A 21,296-nucleotide genomic window follows, 5' to 3' on the forward strand; every position below is an offset into this window, starting at 1 on the left:
CAACAATCTTTCGTATCGCGTTCAAACTGTGTAACCTTTCTACGTTAGTTTCATTGATTCTGTCGGTGCATAGGACTCGCGCGAGCCCGTCAGAGTTAATGGTGTTGCGGCTAATCGATCGGGTCGACTCGTTTCGTCGCGTTATCGTAGGAATGCGCGTAAAGGTGCGGGCAGGTACGACGTTACCCGGCATTACCGGTGAAAACGAGCACGGTGGTGAAACCTTCCGCTTCTTCCTCGATCCACGCCGGTGTTTCCGCGGAGCAATCGCGCTCACCGAGCGGTTACAAGGACGGCGGTTTACGAGGCGAAGCTCCTTAACGATTTACTGGTCGCAATTCTTCTCTTCCGTTTCGCGGTTCCGAGCGTTTTCCCGAGCTACGCGCGCGAGACGAGGGGGAACAGAACTTCATTTTTATTCCGTCCGATCGGATCGTTAACCCTTTCGCTGCGAACCGCATTACTGGGTAGTTGACACCGAGGTTCATGTTCTCTTAATTTTACAATGATATTTATTGTATTTAGTAATATCACTTTGCTTTCTAAAATATAAAAGTTTGTAATTATAATTTAATTTTAAATATTATAGTCAACTGTTTGTTGATTAATAAAAGTATCTTATGTAAAGTATGAAATAAAAGTATATATATGGTATGAACGTATATATACTCTTCGTTATATACGCCCCTCGGAGCGAAAGGGTGAAAACTTCCCTAAAAACGATCATTTTCAGGCAGAGAATGTTTGGTTTCTAAAATTGACGGTGCTCCATCATCAATTCGCTAATGGTCACCGGCGATGTTTCAAGATTGATTAAAATCTCACATTAATTTTTTTCGTTAGAATAATTATAATTTATAAACAATTAATTCGTTTTAAAGATTCGGGTATCGCGAGAAGCTAGATATTTTTCTCGCCGAGCGAAATTAGTATGATTTTATTTTACTGTGACCAACTATGATTAAGTGTGACATTTAACCCTTTGCACTCGAGTGGTGACTGCGAGACACCATATAAAATTGTTCTACCACAAAATAATCTCTGTACTATCAAAATTTGCATTTTTAAACATTGTTGAGGTTATGTTATATCGATACGAATAACAAGAATTAATTAAATACGCATAAAATGCACTTATTACATAAAATGAATATATTATAACTTAAAGAAATTATCTTAGATTTGCAGTTGAAGTGGCTTCGAGTGCAAAGAGTGAGAAATGAGAAGTTCGACGTCCCCGTCAAAGTATATACTCTTGATATCCATGCTAGAGAGAATGAGTACCGTCTAGCAATTCCATTAGGGAAAACTAGGCAACCGTTCGCGTATTGTTCTTAAACAAGGCCAAACTACGGCTCATTTCGAATTCATCGACGGATGGAAGGATCGAAGCGGGGTCGCGTCGCGTATAGGCGAAGAACGAAGTTGAAGAAGTAAACCGCGTCGAACGGTTTCTAAATGACCGCCGTTAAAAACCGTATACGAAAGTACCGGTTCGCTTTCTTGCGCAGGTCATCGCGCTCGAAGGACACGAAGGGACCCAGTCATCATCCGCGAACTGGTATCGTGTTTAGCCGCGCGCGCGCGCGCGCGAACAATAATATAAAGCAATTGAACGAACGATCTTGCTTCAGTCGCGCGTGATAATCGGAACAAATCAAACCAATAATTATGTAACCTTTTCCTAGTCCTTGGAAGCAATGACAAAAATCAGTAATAAATATACAGAACACTGGGAACATTAGAAAAACTGACGAACACTGTATTATGTTACTCTCAACTTATTCAAATCATTAGAAAAGAAATGCATTTTTATCGAATCTCTGTTTCTTTTGATTCATGGAAACAATTTTTATTTTGCATAAAAATTCCTGGCCTACTTACGAGATGCAAGATCAGTAGATTGGAGATCCACGTTCTCTATAATAATGGTAGAGAATATATAAATAATAGTAGCTTGTAATTGTTTTACAGGTTTCACAGTTTTGTATTTCACGCGATCATTTATGGATCATTAGCACTTAAAACATGTTTTAAACATGTTAAAATAAATTTTAATTTTGTTTAACCTTTTAGGTACGGCTGGATTTTACGCAAATAAAGTTTTTCATAACTAAATTACCATTTCTTCTTAATATATATTTTTTCCGTATATCTATATTTAGTATTAATTACATACATTCTCTTCTTAGTGTATTATACATACACACTTTTACTCGAATCGTTTACTTTAATAATTAATAAAACGATTGAGTAAAGCACGAAACATTCACGAAAGCCATTATAGTAGCGCGTCGTGCCTAAGAGGTTAATTTCAAACGCGATGATATTTTTGTGCCACGTGGGTCCATTTATTTCCTAAAATTCTGTGCTTCAAAGAGTTAAAAGATAAAATCGTGTAACAACGAGATCAAAACTCGATATAAATATACGAACAGGCTAGAACCGAGTCCACCGATCGATTCGACTAGCCGGGAACGATCCCCGAGTTCGCAGGAATCGCGGGAGGGGTACGCTCGATTGAAATGTCGTCAGGATCGTCAGGACCACCTTAACGAAGAATGTCTTCAAGGTCGGGTGATCGAGCGTAGCAGGAACGCCGACGATCCCCTCCCGCCCCCGCCTGCTGCACGCAAGAGAAAGAAAAAAAAAACTATCTCCCGAGTCTCGTGCATCTCGTTTTTCCGCTGAAAAACCAGTCGTCCGAGCGGCGAGAAGAGACAAGAGCGCATTCCTGGCGCAAGGCTGCTGCCCGCGCGGGCAAACAAGGACGTTTCCTTTCCACTTTGTGTCCGTCAGGCTCCGCCGAATTCGACCTGGCCGCGGTCCGAGCGCGGTTCGATCGCGGTCCGATCGTGGTCCGATCGCGGTCCGATCGCGGTCCGATCGCCCGGGCCATCGAACGAAGTCCCGCGGGAAAGGGTTCGCCGCGGGCTCGAAGGGCGCGCGCGGCACGCGCTCCGCGCCCGCTCCCGAATACTCGTGCGTCTGCCTCGCGCGAGCGCGCGCGCGAACAAGACCGCGTCGGCCGGTTTTTATTCCCGTTCGGCCGGGCTCCGCGATCACGGTTTGCCCGTTTAAGTGCATCGCGCACGCAATCGCTCCTTAAACGCCCCGCGAGTACGAAAAGCCCACGGAAGAGAAGCGAGATTCCGGGAGAAAATGCTCGGAATTTTCGTGCCTGTTTCTCGACAGCCCGGCGAGATCCGGCTCCCCGCTTCCTCCCCCTCTTCGCCGCCTTTTTTCCCTAGCGGTTTCTCCCTGCGAACCCCTCCAGGACGTTTGTTTTCCGTTTTGGAATCGCTTTCGAAAGTTCCGCGCCTGTTCCGCGCGATCTATCTTTAGAGGCGCGTTGAGTAACTTCGACGCGGATTTCGCGGGACCCGTGTTCATCGATCACCGGCTTCCCTATTGCGTTGCCGGCTCGTCCTGTGCGACCAGGAAACACTTTTCTATTCTGCAGGATTTTTAACACTCCGCGCTGCAGCGGTGACTCTAAGGCGTCGCGAAGATTATTCTGTCACGTCCAAAATCATTTTTATACCAGCAAAGTTTAGATGAGAATATTCTTAATAGTAAAACTATTGCTACTTTAGTCGCAAGATACAATTCTGTATAGAATACTCATCTAAAATCTCATCTGTATAAAATACATTTTATCGCATAAAATGGGAATACTATAAGCCAGAAAAATTATTTTATCGTTAATATAATTTAACCTCTATTAAAAATCTCGTCTGTATAAAATACATTTTACCGCATAAAATAGAAATATGACTCAGGCCAATATAATTCGAACCAACTGAGCTATAAAAAGCAAGGGTGTATATCTCTAGAATTTTAAAAAATTTTATACTTGTTTAAAAACAGGTGAAAACCATATCAAAAATATTGTCAAACCACATCCCACATACAGCTCACCTATAGCCTACTTGTTATAGTTACAGTTATATAGTATGTTAGCCTAAGTGTGTGTATCACTAAATTATTTAAGCATTTTATATTTGCTTAAAAACAGGTAAAAACCATGTCAAATATATCATTAAACCACATCCTACTTACAGCTGACCTATAGCCTACTTGCTACAGTTACAGCTATATGGTATAGTAGCTTATTTGTAGCCTACTTATGGTCGGCTTGCGACCTGTAGTTATTGTTTGTTATTTCCATGAATAATGTAGTCGGACTCGTTGAAATGTCATCTGGTCAGTAGCCCGGTGTCTCGAAAAAAAGAACACATCTCGCGTACTAGATTCGGCTACTTCCCAGGCGTTTTTTGTTTCTCGGAAGCGTGTCGAAAATTACGCATTCTTCCCTCGCGCAGCTTTCCTCTCGCGTTGGATTCGGGGCCCGCCGCTGGCCCGATTTCCCTCTGGCCCGCCGGCGGATTCACTGCCGAAAAAAAGTGCGCCGCTTCTCGGTGCACGAAAGCGAAAGAGTTAGCAATTACGCCGGCAGTATTTCACGCGGTGTCGAATCCAGAATTTCCCTATTTGGTTACCCGAGTGCTGTCGCCATGACGCGCGAGCAACATTTAGGCGCGATGCGTTTAACGGCTCGTCAAATATTTTACTTTGCAGCTCGTCTTCGTCCACGAAATTACAGTGTTGCTAGAAAGTGTATTAATATTTACGATTTTTGGTGCATTTTGTTGGAGTTGTTAAAATTTTGTATGAGGAACTCGTGCGAGAATAAATCAGGATACGTAGCGAATCTTTGCTGTGAATTTTTACTGTGCATAGTTCGTTTCTGGGATATGGTTTTGCATAACATGATAGATGAATGACTGGTGTCACGTTCATTCTTGAAAATATTAAGGAAAGGAAAAGTTAGACAGTACGTTCATAAATTATTTTCTTCCTTGGTCTTAACGTAGATTTGCCTTTTGTTAGCAATGACTCTTTGAACTTACATGTACTACATATTTAGTTAAATATCACGTAAAAATGTTACAGGAAAAAATGAACGATATATAGTACGTATTATTATTATATTAATCTGTTTTATTTGCTAGGAAACATTGAAATAGTAAACGTTTCAATCTGTTTTATTTGCTAATAAACATCGAAATATCACGTAAAAATATTTAAGGAAAAAATGAACGATATCTAGTACGTATTATTATTATATTAATTATTATATTAATCTGTTTTATTTGCTAGGAAACATTGAAATATCACATAAAAATATTATGGAAAAAATGAACGATATATTGTAAAGCTATAAACGTGAAGAATTAAAATTAATTTAGGTTAACTGTTATAGGGCTAGTTGCTGCACAATTATAATAGCGCAAATATCGATAATTTGTCAAAAGTCGTAGAGCACGCGAAGACTTTCTGTAGTCACTGTACGCGTTCGCCTCGCGTATAAATATTCACTGTTTGCGCGACAAAACGCTGGAAAAAAAAATCTGATTCCCGTAGAATTTGGGTCGGCCATCCCGACTCGATCTCTTACAGAGGAGGCACCGCGCTCCCTTTTCACCTCCCCCTTGCCTCTTCGAATGTGTATTCGTACGTGTGCACCGTCGCGTATACATCAGGCTTTCGTGGATTTTTCAAGGCGCGAAACTCGGTCGAAGTAATCCGCCCGTGATCGGAGTAGAAACTCGAATCCGACGAGTCGTTAGACTCGAAACCGGCGAGTCGTTAGACTCGAAACCGGCGAGTCGTTAGACTCGAATTTGATGAGTCATTAGACTCGAATCCGACGAGTCATTAGACTCGAATCCGATTGCAAAGATATAGATCCCTCGCGCGGGGCAATCGATTTGCTTCGAATAGAAGACGACGATTTTTACTGCAAACCACCTTGGTATGGTCTTTCATATTTTATAAACGACGATAATTATCTATCGATAATATACAGCCAAGCTGTCCGCTAGGTTATCATAATTATCGGCGATTCGACGCGGTATCGTATTTTTGATTAATAGTTGACCAGCTTTCACCGTGATATCGACGGTTTCTTGCGTCAAGCCGTCCAGTTTGTCGCATTGCTCGATTTCCTATTGTCGCTTCGATCAATGCACACCATTGTTTCTCGTAGCTATAGACAATTTGAAAAATCATAAGCAATTTAAAAAAACTACGATACATTTTTCAACGATACCTACATCGAGTTATTTCACATTTTTCACGGTCATTATAGTTATGAAATATCTTCGAATAAGGTGGCATTGCAATGTTCTGTCTTCGTTATAATTAATGAAAATTGTTTGTACAAAGATGATTGAATATAAAATGATAAAATATTCTCGTTATTATGTATTTTAATAGTTCAATCGGTCTAAGGGGTCACACACCTTTCGACATATTTAAATGCAGTTTAATATAACAGTTTTTTTTTAGAAATAAAAGAAATTTACGAACGCCAGGTTTTTTCCACTTACTCATTCGAATTCCATTAATGGAAATTTGCATAAACTTCCGTGGCCTCCCGTAGCCAACGTTTAACCCCGTAGTTCTCGGGAGCCGGACGACCTCAAATGGAATTTTAATCGCGACAAACAATATTCGATAAATAAACATTAGTTTTCACATTCTTTAATACCGTATCAACGCGGCCGAAAATTATACTGGCTACTAATAAAATAATTTATTAAATAGCTAAGATAAATGATCATGATATCTCTTCGCGGTATGCAATTAGAGAATAAATAATTATTAGTTCATCTCGCAACTACGTTTCGAGTGAAAACGATTAAATAAGCAAAACCTTAGATAATAATAGGAACTTAAGTATACTTACTCAATGGTGATCAATTGCTTTGATTTATTTAATTTGGTAATTAACTTTGTATTTAACGAATAAAAGATATTAAATTTTTTATTAAAGAGTAAACCAAATCGAAGAATAGAAAAATTTAATATGTCTTGTTTGGTAATTATAAAATTTGTTGCGCAAAAAAAAAACAAAGCAAAAACATAGCAATTGGCCACCCAAAAGTGATCGACGTCATTTCACACGATAATTAATTTTGTATTTAACGAATGAAAGATATTAAATTCTTTTTATTAAAAAATAAACCAAATAAAAGAGTAGAAGAATTTAATATGCCTCGTTCGGTAATTATAAAATTTCTTACGCTCAAAAGAAAGCAAAAGCACAACAAAATAAACCAAATAAAAGAAAAGAAATATTTAATACGCCTCGTTCGATAATTATAAAATTTGTTCCGCTAAATAACAAAGCAAAAGCATAGCAATTGACCACCCAAAAGTAATCGACTATACCTATATCCCACACCCTAATAGTTCAGCTTTTCAATTATCGCCGCAACTCGCGCGAGCAGAATCCAGCAAAACGACAAAAACAAGAGCTAACAACGATTACGCGACTCCTTTGTCCGTATAATCGATGACCAGCGTGTGATTACCGATTTATCGGCATAATTGGCGTTCCGCCATGCGCGCGCTATCGATCTCCTTCTCTTTTTATTCTCCTTCCGCGGCAATATCCGAAACCAGTTCGCTTCCGACGATGTTCGCCTTCGCGAGCATTAAACGGCAACCGATATTCGTCAGATGAACACGAAAAGATTAAGGTATCCGTGTTGAACAGTCCCCCCAGAGTTACAAGTAGGCCCCCCTTCCTACCGCCGGGGGCCCGTCGGGAGGCCTCCTCTGTGTGCACCTGTGCAGGTTGAGAGGTGTTGTGTTTTCACCTGGCAGTTCAACCTACAATCGCGAGCAAGAAGGTTCCGTAGCCGCGCGATCCTCTCGCGTTCCACGATCGGCTCTCGCGAAGCACAGTACTCGGGCTCGATCATCGTTATCCCATCCCACGTGCAACAAAGAATTTTTTGCCGAAAAATGTTGGCAATCGATGTCAATCGAGATCGTTAGATCGAGGACAAGTTCGATCGTCAGAATCGTCTTCGAATTGTGTGCAATGTTGTGACAAGTATTCGGAAGAGGTTCATCACGGAACAGCATAATAATTAACAATTGTTTAACATAGACAAGTTCGTGCGCGACGAGACGATGAGAAAAGTTTGCCGGCGAGATCGCGCGCCGCTACGAGGGTCTGGACCCCAGTGACATTTCCCATGGAACCTCTATAGCCGCCTGTCGTCGATGATCCCGCGAGGCCGTCGAACGATTTCACCGTTAAATGAGATCGAATCCCGGCGAAACCGATGAAAACCCGATCGATCTTCTGACGGGACAGTCGCGGCGGCGTGGAATAACTTCCGAGTGATCGAAGGGAAACGTCTTGGATCGATTAACGGAGAAGGATCGATCGTCGCGGAGAGAGAGAGAGACCGGTGGCCGATTCGCCGTTGAATTTTCGTTCGCTCGTGGATTTTCTGTCGTCGACGGGGGGCCACCCCGTGATCCTCGACGCCAAGATGGACACCGTGCTGGAGAAGATGGGCAAGCTGAATCTGGTAACGTTGAACGATCAGACGAATGTACCGTTCGCTGGCGGGATTACGCGCGGCGTAATTGCCACGACTAACGAGCAACACCCTCTTATCGCGATCCACCCGGGCAAATGGAAAAGAATGCCGGCGAGCATTGTGCGAACGCGTAACGAAGCCGCGCGGCGCCACGTGCGTGCGATAGAATCGCTCGCCGCGCGATAATTCCGCGCGGGTTACCGTTTTTAAAGTTCAATATCGCGAATTTATTCCCAGAAACGTATCGCGCCACCGACGGAGCGCGGCGAACCGGACCGTCGTCGGAAATAATGACAACGTCGAGCATCCGAACGTTTCATTTCCTTTCCAATTAACACTTTGCCGACCGGTAGCCTATAAAACGGCTTTTCACCAATAATTTTTACCAATAATTATCGAGATAAAAATGTTAGATTCTATCGCAGCTAGTTTCCGTATTATTAAATATTTTTGAAAAATATTAGATACCTTCCGCGATGAATGAAATAATTAAAATAGATGAAACAAATATTGTTTCATGCTAGCGCGAAATGTGAAACATGAAAATGCTAGTAGCTTTAGTTGTCAAATAATAACAGAGGCTTTATCTAGCTTTCCATGGACCTTAACCTTATAAACCTTTAAATTTGAAATTGTTTCTCTACAGTATTCTTATCTTACATAATTTAGTGCATTTTATCCGGACGAAAGTCTGTTTCGTTACTCATACAACAATTCCACTTTTAAATGTCTTTAAAATATAAAGGAATTTGATCTTGGAAAAACTAATGGTTTTAACAGTAAACAATGTTTAATGTTACTTCTGGGTCATCGATCGTGTGCAAACAATTAACATGCATTGAGTGCCAAAAATGAAACACGAAAATCTTCGCAAAATCGGAGTAGCTTAATTAATAATATTGAAAAAGAAAATCATAGTGAATTACGTTCTAAAAGTTCTAATAAAATTTAATTTAAATGTATTACGATAAAAATGTATTCTGAAAACGTATCAAGAAAATGTTACTCATGCATGATCGACATTGAACTCAACCTGAAATTCTTTGTTAACTATTTGTAATAAGCTCAATCATTTTCCAATTTCTGTCCCGTTTTAATAGTCTTCTATTCATTCGTAGCATACGCGCATTAAATCCGCAGTCAACTTATAATAATCGACAAAAACGTAGAGAAAGTTATTGAGCATGAAATTGTTCTCAGCGATCGTAAAATTTTTATCGAGGTCAACAATTTAATTAGGTGCAAGCTTCTAATAAATTCTCTGATGATTTTCTAATTCATTTTCCGATGATTTCTAATTGATTTTTCGATGATTTCTAATTGATTTTCTGATGATTTTCTAATTGTTTTTCTGATGATTTTCTAATTGTTTTTCTGATGATTTTCTAATGAATTTTCTGATGATTTTCTAATTGATTTTCCGATGATCGACTGGTACGATTTCAACATAAAGTCGTTAATTTTTCTCGGAACGATGTGAGAAAGTTCAATCTTTCATATCCCCGCTTCGTTTTATCCGTTTGAAACATTTAAAGCGGTCGTATCTTACCGGACGAATCTAACCTCTGAGCGTATCACGTTGATTGTACACTTCTACTTTCATTGCTCGTGGTCGCTTCGTCATTTTGTTGCAACTGACAGCCGGATACGGTGCTCGTCCCATCTTCCTCACTTTCCAAGAGTCCGGTAGTCGTTTCCATTTCCCCTGTATTGCGTGACTTACGAGCGAACTGGAAACGTGGACAATTTACATTAATTATTGCAGTTAGAAGTTGTCTTAAGCATTGTTAATAACATCCCCGAGATTTTCCTTAAACAGCGATTCTAATGAAAATTTAGCACCGTCGGCCATTTTAAACATTTCCTGTAAATCTAAAATAATATTAAAAATCTAAGATAATTTCTCTGGCTTACAATATTTCCATTTTATGCAGATAAAATGTATTTTATACATACGAAATTGTTTCTTGCGACTCGTACCAACAGTTTTACTATTATATTAAGAAGATTTTTAATTTAAACTTTGGTATTTTAAAAATTATCTTGAGAAGTGATGGAATAATTTCAGTGGCGCTTCAGAGATACTACTCCAGTGCAAAGGGTTATTTATACAATTCATCTGTTTCCATTCATACAATTGTGATTAAAATTATATTTCGATTATATGATAATATATGTAAAATGTTTCAAATATATTTAACCAGGTCTTCGAGATATTTAAAACGGCTAATAACGCGAGACGTCAGCTAAATAAGACTATCGCGCTATTCGGATAAATTAGTTTAATTAGGCAACTTTCACGTGTAATTGGAGAGTTTATGCCAATTTCGAACGATCTGTAAAGTCGCGCGTAAAAGGAAGGTAGAATATCAATAACGGAAAGCAGCATCTTCGTAGGCGACCGATAATCATTTTACTCTCATTGGCCGGCGAATTTAATGTCCATTTCCGTCGTTTAAACGGCACTTGTTCGGCCGCGAACGGCAGTCAATAATTCCATTCCGGTCGATTAATAAACAGTCCCAGGAATCACTGTATCATCGTACAAGTTCCACGGTCGTTTATTTTTCGATCGTCGTAAAAAAAAAGACGGCCCCGGCTATAATCCTAAACGCGCTCGCACACCTGCGCAAACCGATATACGCAAACTATCGAGTTTTGCGCGTTTTTTCCTCTCTCGCTCTCTCTCTCTCTCTCTCTCTTTCTCTCTCCGTTCGATCTTTGCGTTAGATGCAATCCGGCCCGATGTTTAACGATTATCTCGTTACGATCGACTGGTTTCAGCTCGATTCGATCGTTTTTGCCGGAGGAATCGCCGCCGGCAGCCAGTGTCGGTTGCATATTCGAGTCCCGTGGTCCCTCCAGCGACCGGTCAGCCACCTGCCGCCAGGCTAGAATTGTCCCGGCAAAAGAGACCTGCATCGTAGGCTAAGCCGTCCCCGGGTTTGCAATCTAGCTCTCCTCTGTTCCCCGGACACACGTTAATGAGCAGGGAGAATTGGAAAACACGATCGTCCTATCGAGCGAACCACCTGTTTCATTAAATCTCGGAAGGTGGCCGATTTCGATGACCTTGCCGCTGATCATGTCCAGATCGATTCTGGTCTCCATCTGCTAGCTCTCCTGGACTCTCATTCTCCTCGTTCTCAACCCTTTCAACGCGAAGCAATTTCAACTGGAAATCTAAAATTGTCTTTTTGACTCGTAGTATATCCATTTTATTTAGTCAAATGCATTTTATGCATATAAAATTAATTCTTGCGATTCACGTTGACAGTTCCACTCTTTATATTTTTGAAATCTAAATTTTGTTAGTATAAAAATTATTTTGGGGCGCGATTGAATTAATAATTCAAGTTTCAGAATTAATTAATAATTGAGTTGATAATTCAGTCCTCTCGTTCAAGAAAAGTTACTATTATGTTACAAAATATATTCTAGATTCTGTAGAACTTATAAATACAAAAAACTACGATTCTTTGTTTTTAATAAATTCTAAGATTTGTTCTATTAAATCTGCTTAAATTGCCGACACGTACTGTACATGTTTGACAAGATGCCTGTTCCATTAGAACATTGCTTAAAGAAATATTCAGTTCCAACAAAGCTAAAAAATTCTTTAGAACAGTCCGTTTTTAAATATTTAACATCTGATACAATTACGTTATAATCGAATGCATTTCCAGAGATTACAAATGAAACACTCGAATAAATTAAACACTCCGTAAATTAAATCACAAAAGATCTTTTCTCCGCGCAACAGCTATAACTGTTCACCTCGCCTCCGGGCGCTAACAAATTATTCTGCATAAATGCCCGCGATCCGGATAATGAGCAACAAATCAGTTGAACTCGTGGTAAACACGTTCCGCGCGAGATAATTGTATCAGAGAAACATTTCCGAGTACATACATACGGAGAGTTCGTTCATCTCGAATATGATATCTAACGATGGATCGGCGCAGGCCCGGCCGATCCCGCGCATCGTGCAACGGCCCGGTGCAAAGTGCCTTGCACCCGAGCGTACCCGCAGGATGCGAACCGATGCGCGACGCCCGCGGAGGCGATCCGCGCGAGGAAACCGTTCGAGCCGGCGGGATTCCGGCGTCCTCTTCTTCTACCGTCCTCGCATAATTCGCAATTAGTCGCGGCCCCGTGCGATCCGGAATCCACCTTGACGAAAGTGTTGATCTGCTTTCTTCGTCGCGTCGATCTGCCTTCTTTGTTGTCTTGATCTGCTTTCCTCGTCGCCTCGATCTGCTTTCCTCGTCGCCTCGATCTGCTTTCCTCGTCGCGTGCGACTGACCGACGATCGACGTCTCGCCGCGTAAAAACGCCGATCGACCGTAATAAGATCGGTTAGCCCAATTACGGTTAATTGCCGGGACATCGCGCCAGCTAATTAGCTAGTAAACGCGGGGGATTCGGGGCGCGCTGTTCTTTAAGCGGAGAGAACGAAAGGATTGAATAGACTGTCGTGGGTAACCGGATCAATGGAGAAATAATCGAAATGCGATCGAAGAAGCGCAGCGCCAAGTGAACTCGGTAGTACCTAACTGGACGATGTGGTTAATGAAAACGGATACGCGTGCACTGTTTTACAATGCTTCGAACGCGTGGCTAAATTGTTGCAATGAACGTAATATAGATTTAATGCAATTATGATCGAAGTGAGAAGAAAACGGATACATTTACGTGCACTGTTTTACAATGCCTCGAACGTGTATGAATAAATTGTTGGAATAAGCGTAATATAGACTTAATGCAATTACGATAAAAATGAGAAGGAAATTGATGCATTTACATGCACTGTTTTGCAATGCTTTGAACGCGCGTGTAAATTGTTGAGATAAGCGTAATATAGATTTGATGCAATTATGACAGAAGTGAGATGTTTGAAATTGTAATACGATCAAACAAAGCGAGGGATATTAACGGTTTTAGCTTATTAGCTTATAGCTTTCCTTTTCTAGAATTAATGCAGAAAATTCGCATTCCAACAGCGAGCGAAATAGAAAAATCTTACGTATATTTTCAGCATTGATAACAGTGTAAAGTTAAACATAAAACAGTGTACAATTAATGCTCTAGATCGAAGCAAGATCTTTGATTAGGTTATCGCGGCAGACCGAGAGAGTAGGCGTCTGCGAGTTACACGATCTTCGAGTCAGAGATCTGAAGGGTAGACGCATTACGCTAAATTTCATCATGCTCTCCCATCAGACCCAGCCCACAGCATTTCAATTTCGCGTCAGTGGCTTGCGCCATTCGGTCTACTATATCGTCTGCAGTAGCTGTCGTTCGGTTTGATTAGGGCTGAATCAAATTCACACGGGTCGCCAGACGTGTCGAAAGCCCGCTTTGCTATTCCCATGCGCGCATTCAACGATAATCGGGCACGGTGAAACTCGCGCGCAACAATAGCCGCTGAAAAATAGCTGAATTATCGGCGTCGCTCTTTCCGTCGCGTATCTCTTTCTTTTTTCACTCCTCGCCTTCTCGTCTTTTCTCCTCGTCCGTTTCTCTCTTTCTCCTTCTCCTTTTTCAGCGCGAACTCTCACCGAAGATATTCGACGGGAGAAACTTTTTCGGCCGCCCTTCCCTTATCGATGCGAACCGGTCGATACGCGTTCCATTGCTCGGGATCGATATATATTGCGAACCTTTCCGCGTCGTAGAAGAATAGGCTTCCTCGCCGATCCGGACCGGCTTTCACCCAATTTTGCATACGGACACTACGGCCCGGAGGAAATCGGATCGATTCGGGTTTCACTTTAATCCACGCGAGGCGGGACTCGATGACCGAACGAATCGTGATTTCGCTGCCCGTGGAACGGTACTTTACCTGCTCGCTCGAAGGGAGCCGCTCGATGAGATCTCCGACTCCTTGCAGCCTTTAACTCGTCCCACGGCGTATCAAACTAACCGAGTAGATCGAGAAGTGGACCTCGAGGACCGTAGAAACGTTCTCGATGCTGTTCGCAGTCCCTACTTTGCAAATGTCATCTGCTTTTTATTCGTCGCGATGTTGTATGGTTTGAGTCCAGGGATCTTAATTTTGTTTGTGTTTTTTTTATGTAATAGTGATAAATACTATAACACTTACTGTAAATGAATTTACCGATACTCGAATGTTTAAAATGATGTAAAATAGTATTTCGTCGAAAATCCAATTTTGCGACAGGTATATCTATTTACACATCCACGGAGAAGTCGATTAAATGTAATATACAATAGTTGAACATAAATCATTTTTAACAAATTACTCTTTAAAAATTATTGATTTTTATTTATTTAATATCACAATCAAAGTTTTCTTTTTATACAAGCTTGGAAAATATACAGGATTGTTTTCTACGAGGATCACAATTTTAAATGATATTTGCGATGAAATCACAATTTTACGGTCGCTTGTCTTTAAAGCGTGACACCTTTTAATCGTGAACTGTACATTATGCTTACCAAGGAAACTATACAATGAACCGTGACGGAGTCCCTAAAACATCTATCTCACTGTTGAAATAACAAAAGATCATGCTCCGTCGAGAATCTGAAAAATTCACCGTGAACATCGATAAATCCCTCGAGAAGGAATTTCGTAGCTTTCTACCGAAAAGAAAATACCGGCGACCGCGCGTTTTATTGTTCCAGTTATTGGGGAGCTCGGCGTTCACTTTTATGGGTGACGCGTATGATAAAACACAGCCGGTTGGTTAAGCATCGATAATGGGAATCAAGGAGGAAAGTAAATTCGACAGCGGGGCGAACGTTGAAAAAAAATCCGATGAATTTCGAAACAGTCGGGTGTATTGCTTGATTTAGTACGTAAACAAGCGTTCAGATCGCGCGCGCGCGCGAACATTCCACCGTCGCCGTGGAAACAGAGACGGCGGGGAGAGAAGAGAGAGAGAGAGAGAGAATTACCATTCCAGAAACGGGAATTTCACATGCAAATGCCTTTCCCGAAAATATCGTATTACGGATCCATAAACACCACGTGTTTCTACCGTGGAGCCACACACACGCGGGATTCGAATTCTGACGGCTTCTCACCGAAACAGTCTCTCGTTCATTCGACACCCAGTCCTTACGGCTCGCCGACTGAATTATCGTCGTTTGTTTCCTGTTCCGCGACGAATCTTGTGTCATTCTATAAAGTCTCCTCTCCTCGGTGTAAATTACGCTTTTTTTTCTTTAACCTATAATCATAGCGTGTTTGTATGCCCATTTCGGAGCCAGAAGAAAATAGAAAGAGAAAATATCTGAAGCCAGCCGCGCGAACTTTAACAAATTCTTTTGTAATAAAAATTCTTCTGCTTTATTTTTATCGATATATAAAACCTTAAATGTCTTTCTTCTTTTTTTAGATGTATTTTTTAACGGTACGATATCGGTTAATTGATATATGATTTATTTATGGAAAGTGTAAAGTACAGATGGAGTGTATTATCTTAGGATCTCTTGCTGAATCATTGGACAGTCTATCAAGAAATGCAATATTTAAAATGATACATATTATTGCAACTGTTTAGCAGGTTTTATCTCGCGATCAATTATTATCATTCTTTCTTGCTTTACGATTAAACGCGGTAGCGTGCTTGGCACAGCTTTGGAAATAGAAGAGGGTTGAAGAGGGTGGTCGGATGGCTCGCATGACACGCGGAATAGTTTTTTTTAACGATGGATTAAAAAACTAGCAAAGCGATGTTTGAGCAAAATATAATTGAGAAATAATATACTGATCAAGTCATTTATAGTTAAAAATTGCAGAGGAAATTCACCTCGACATAACCTTAACACGTCCACTGTCACGCTGACAAATTCGAAAATGTCATAAAACCGTATATAATCGAACTAAAATTAGTTACATGTTTACATTTTATACAGATAACATTTATACATTTTACGGTGATCCTAATAAAACTATAATGCAATTATAAATTGGGGTTAACATTAATTTTAATTTTAATTTTAATTCCGTCGCTTTTTAATTCTTTTTAATCCTTCGCTAGTTTTAATTCTTTTTAATCCTGCGCTAGTTTTAATTCTGTCATTTAATTTTAATTCTGTCGCTCTCTCTGCATAGGTTTATTAAACCACTAACGTCTGCAATATGTTCCACTAAATATGTCAATATTATTTGATATGATATTATTATATTATTAATATATTATTATGTTATATATTATTAATACATTATTATATTATATATTGTATCATATTATTGATATATTATTATATTATATACTATTCAACTATACAAAGTGTCTCCAAACAAGTCCGCCTCCAAGTACCGAGACTAAAAAAGCATCAATTACGTATTTTTCGATACTCGATCCGACGAAGCGTCCCGAGGCGAATTCGATCGATTTAAGATGGATCATCGCCCACGGCGCGGTGTCGTTATGGTCGTTCGACGGGGACGAACAGCGCTACCGAATGACGATAACGACCGAACGGAGTCGACAGATGATTGAGGTCCGCTTCCATTGTCTCGTTGATGGAAACGTGGCTCCGAGCCACGGGGGTATACGGCAGCGAATTTTTATTTCAATTTGCTGATGGCATTGCATATCTGACAATAGAATCGCGAAACGTGTTATTTTATGTTCCGTATTGTTAATGAAATGAATTCGCTCGAAGAGGTTCTAAATAGCGTACTCTATCAACTGGAATAAGTATAATAAGCTTTTGGAAGTATTCAACTATTACAGAATTATTTCTGATTATTCAAAAGAACTGACGGCATTTTTATGGATTAAACTGCTATGTTACAAATAAATAAAATTATAATCAAATTATAGCTTGTAAATCAGAAAAGAATTGTCACTTTATGGATATTTAAATTCGAGCGCTGAAAGTATTCATATATCGTTATTAATATAACATTAACCCTTTGTTACACGAATGCAGTAAATCTCATCAACCCTTTGTTACATCAAATGCAGTAAATCTCATCAACCCTCTGTTACATCAAATGCATTAAATCTCATTAAAACATTTATAACATTAACTCGAAGTTAATCGTACATCGGAAATAAAATTTCTGGCTCATAGCATTTCCATTCTATGCAACAAAGTGCACTTTTATGCAATAAAATTGCGACTCATATTAACAGTTCCACTATTCAACAATCGTTTAAATGTAAACTTTGTTTGAAATTATCACGGGACATGGTAGAACAATTTTAGTGGTGCCTCTCGGAGTCACCCCATTCGAGCAGAAGGCGTCAAATGAAAATGCATCCTGCCACCGATGCAAGCACTGAACGGCGCATGATCAATGCATTCAGGAAAAGTCGCATGCGCTGGTAGTTCCGCACGGCGCGTCAATAACCTTGACAATCTTGCGTAGCGACTTTTCCTGAACACACTGCGCACGATGCGCACGTTGTGTACCAGCGGCCGTTAACGATATTTCGTGACGTGGTACAACTGTTGCACCAGCGACGGGTAAAGTGTTGACAGGAGAAACACGTCATCGCTTAACTCTATTTTTTACGATTGATATAGGCAATTTATATTTTTTAGAATTTATATTTCACGTAACCTTGACTCTATTTTCTACAATTGATGCGGGTTGATGATGATAATATATATATATATTAAATATTAATTCTTATACCTTCATTTACATAATATTAAAATTTATTTAGCAATAAATGTTCCTCCGGGCTTACGAAAATATATAATAATAAAATAACAGTGTATAAACAAAGTTAAAATAATACGTTGGCTAATAGCATAACAGTAGATAAATATATAAATAATAATATATAGATAAACTCGTATAACAAGAAATAACAATAAGCAAATAGAATAAATAAGAATAATAAATAGATAGACGAACGTAAGGAACAAATAACATCGATTATAATAAATTTAGTATATATTAATATATATATTATATATAGTGGCAACTTCGAGGATCGATTATGGCTGTCCGAAAGCACCACCACGCGAAGAATCCCGAAGACAAACGGTTGATTAGGACGCGCGCAAGCCGCTTGTATAGTCGCGATGCTATTATACGGCATAAACGCGCGGCGGCTCCCTCGGAAACGATATCAATCGCGAGTGCCCTCGGTGATCCGCGTCCCAGGCTCGCAAATAAATCGCTGAACGACGCGGGCACGGTAGTTCTCCTCTTCCACTTAAATACAATAGTTCCGGGCGGGAGGGGGGGGGGGGGGGGGGGGGGGGCAGCCCGTCGACTGGTATTCAATGTGGCCTTAATTGCGTACGAGATCGCGCTAATTACGCGGAAACGATAAAAACGAAGTCGTCGGCCCTATTAAGTTGATTCTCTTAGGCAGGAAGCATATCGCCGCGGATCGGCCCGCAATAAGAATAATCGCGGCCCTCCTATGTTCTCTCGGTGCGCCCCGTTCGCAATTAACATTCTCGAATGATGCACGAGGCGGTGTACAGGATGACAAATCGCGGCGGATCGTTTAACGTCGGGATATCTGGTCGGCGGGAGTTCCTGAGGGATGGGTTACCGAAACCGGGATAGAACCAGTGCTTTGACGGCTCACGGCTTTGACGTTCCAATGCCGTGATTCTAGCTCAACTATTATCAAAATAAATAAATGATCGAAGCGATAATTAATAGACAATTGATCCTCGAAGCTACTACTATATATATATAATAAATATTTATTCTTATACCTTTATTCATTTATGTGTTCGGGGTTGCCGAAAAATGCATCATTTGAAATGTATGATCAGATGTCACTGACTTAAATATTAGTTCTAATTTATTTTTTATATAGTTTTGTATTATAATATAACAACGATTTAGAATATATGAAAAGACAGTAAGAAAATTTAATTAAAAACTATTAATAAAATATCAATGAATGTGTATCACTTATATGTAAAGTTGACGTCTGTAACATACATTTTAATGGTAAAATTTTATACCAATATTTTCTTAAAGGATTCAGTTTATAGACTACAGTACTATGTACTTCGCATTTTAAATTTGAATATCTTAAATATGTCATCACTACATAAAAAGACATAGAGGAGATTTAATTCAAAAATATTAATAAAATATCAATGGAATGACAACAGTGCATCACTTACGTGCAAAGTTGACTCTAATAACATATATTTCCGTGGCAAAATTTTCAATCAATGCTCCCTCGAAGAATCTAGCCTCGGCATTGACTTTTGCCCTAACAATAATTACTCATTTTGCCAATTCTCGTTACTTTCGCGACTACCGCCGAAATTGCGCGGCGGTTAAGAATAATTACAGTCTTCAACTGTTGTAAACGGTTCGCGAAGTGGTATATGGAGATATGATTGATACACTATTTACGTACAGTTATACATTAAACACTAAAATAGAAAGGAGAAAATACTCTGCGCGCCGCGAATGGTTAATGCTGACCGCCGCTCTGTTTTCAATCATAAATAGATTTATCGGCGACTAGATTTTTAATTAGCTTTGTAATTACCATCGGCAGTGATTTATTGCTCGCGGGGAACAGTTTCCATCGCTGTTTATAGCCTGCTCGTAATTCGTTCGCCAATTTATTCACAGGAAACGGCGGCCTAACGATTTTTCTGTAAACTGGTATTAATTTAGGTCACGTGCTGATATAGTGTTTTTCTTATCTTCTCCTAATTGGTTGCTAATGAGAAAAAGTGTAGCGTATGCAGAACGGCGGAGACGTTACAGAGGCGGATACGAAATGGATTTTTGGCGATGGAAAATGGTCTTGCGGAAAATTGATAAATTATGGCTGCGGTTTCGTTTGAGAGTTATTAACCTGATGCGATCGCAATTTTTGAAGATTATTTCAATTATGCAGTGCTCCGTGGTATATCCTAATGACATGATATGCAACGATTTAGTAATAATTACTGTCAAATAAGAAATGTCAGAACTATAGCAAAAAATAACCCTTAAAATAAACATATTCGCCACGTAAATCTAACACTATTTTAAACACAACCATGATCGCATGAGAAAATATTACAATGCAATGTATTACCTGATGTAATCATATAAGTTACTTCTCATGTCGCAGCAAATCACCAATAAATTTGCTTATAATCTCACGTAGGAATTGATTGTAAATATTACTCTAAAATGAAGAAAAGAAATGAAAAGGAATCATTGTATCTTAATACTTAGAGAACATGAAGCCATATCAAGGTTCGTCGATAACTATGACTCAACACGTTGACTGCCAACTACGAGATATCTCGTAGGTTGTTTACCTGCCCAGGACGCCAACTACGAGAGTTATCTCGTAGGTTGTTTACAGATCAACTTTGTACATCTACGACAAAGGTCGTACAATAAAAGTGTAAATATGAATGGCTTACTACTTAAGCCAACTACGAGATTGTAACTCGTAGCATGTTTTTTTTTTTTTAAAGAAAACATTCTATAAGCTTAATTAACGTTTTTAATAATATAATATGATTAAATTAAATCGGCTTCCAGGACCGGTATCCTCGAAAGTGCCGTGGCAGTCAACGCGTTAAGTTTCTGATTCCAGCGCAGCGACCGTCGATCAACGTCCGCGTTCCACGTTCCCCCTAGAAATTGACCGATCGATATCGGAATCCCGCGGAAAGGGAATTTTTCCGTCAAAAGTTACGATTGCTCGCGTGACGCGTGTAACCGAAACGCTCGACTCAATACATAGTCCGCTTTCTAAGTCCGCTAACAACCGGCGTGCGGCTGACACGAGATAAATCTCGACGGCTCGGCTTGCCTGGAATTAGCCTCTCGTTCATCTCGCAAATCCATACGCTCCCGTCGAAAAGACACTCGGTACGGCGGAACAGTGGCAAAACCGAGAGAAATCAATCGAATACTTCCACTTTTGTTTGAATTCTCGTTGCTCGGAGGCAACGGAATCC

The 21,296-nt window shown here is 40.0% G+C and overlaps 1 protein-coding gene across 2 annotated transcripts in view; it reads left to right on the top strand.

The window, feature by feature from the left end:
- Daam (disheveled-associated activator of morphogenesis-like protein) overlaps positions 1-21,296 on the top strand; it is a 63,391-nt gene that overhangs the window by 11,641 nt on the left and 30,454 nt on the right. Inside the window, exon 1 of one of the 2 annotated variants that reach the window (XM_078195232.1) lies at positions 8,154-8,396. The exons of the other annotated variant lie outside the window; for it this stretch is intronic. Within the exon in view, the coding sequence (XP_078051358.1) occupies positions 8,358-8,396 (39 nt within the window). The 5' untranslated portion in view covers positions 8,154-8,357. Of the gene's footprint in view, positions 1-8,153; positions 8,397-21,296 lie in introns of those variants that run through there. 2 annotated transcript variants of the gene reach the window in all.

Source organism: Augochlora pura, chromosome 2 (genome assembly GCF_028453695.1).
Source record: "Augochlora pura isolate Apur16 chromosome 2, APUR_v2.2.1, whole genome shotgun sequence".
NCBI classification, from domain to species: domain Eukaryota; kingdom Metazoa; phylum Arthropoda; class Insecta; order Hymenoptera; family Halictidae; genus Augochlora; species Augochlora pura.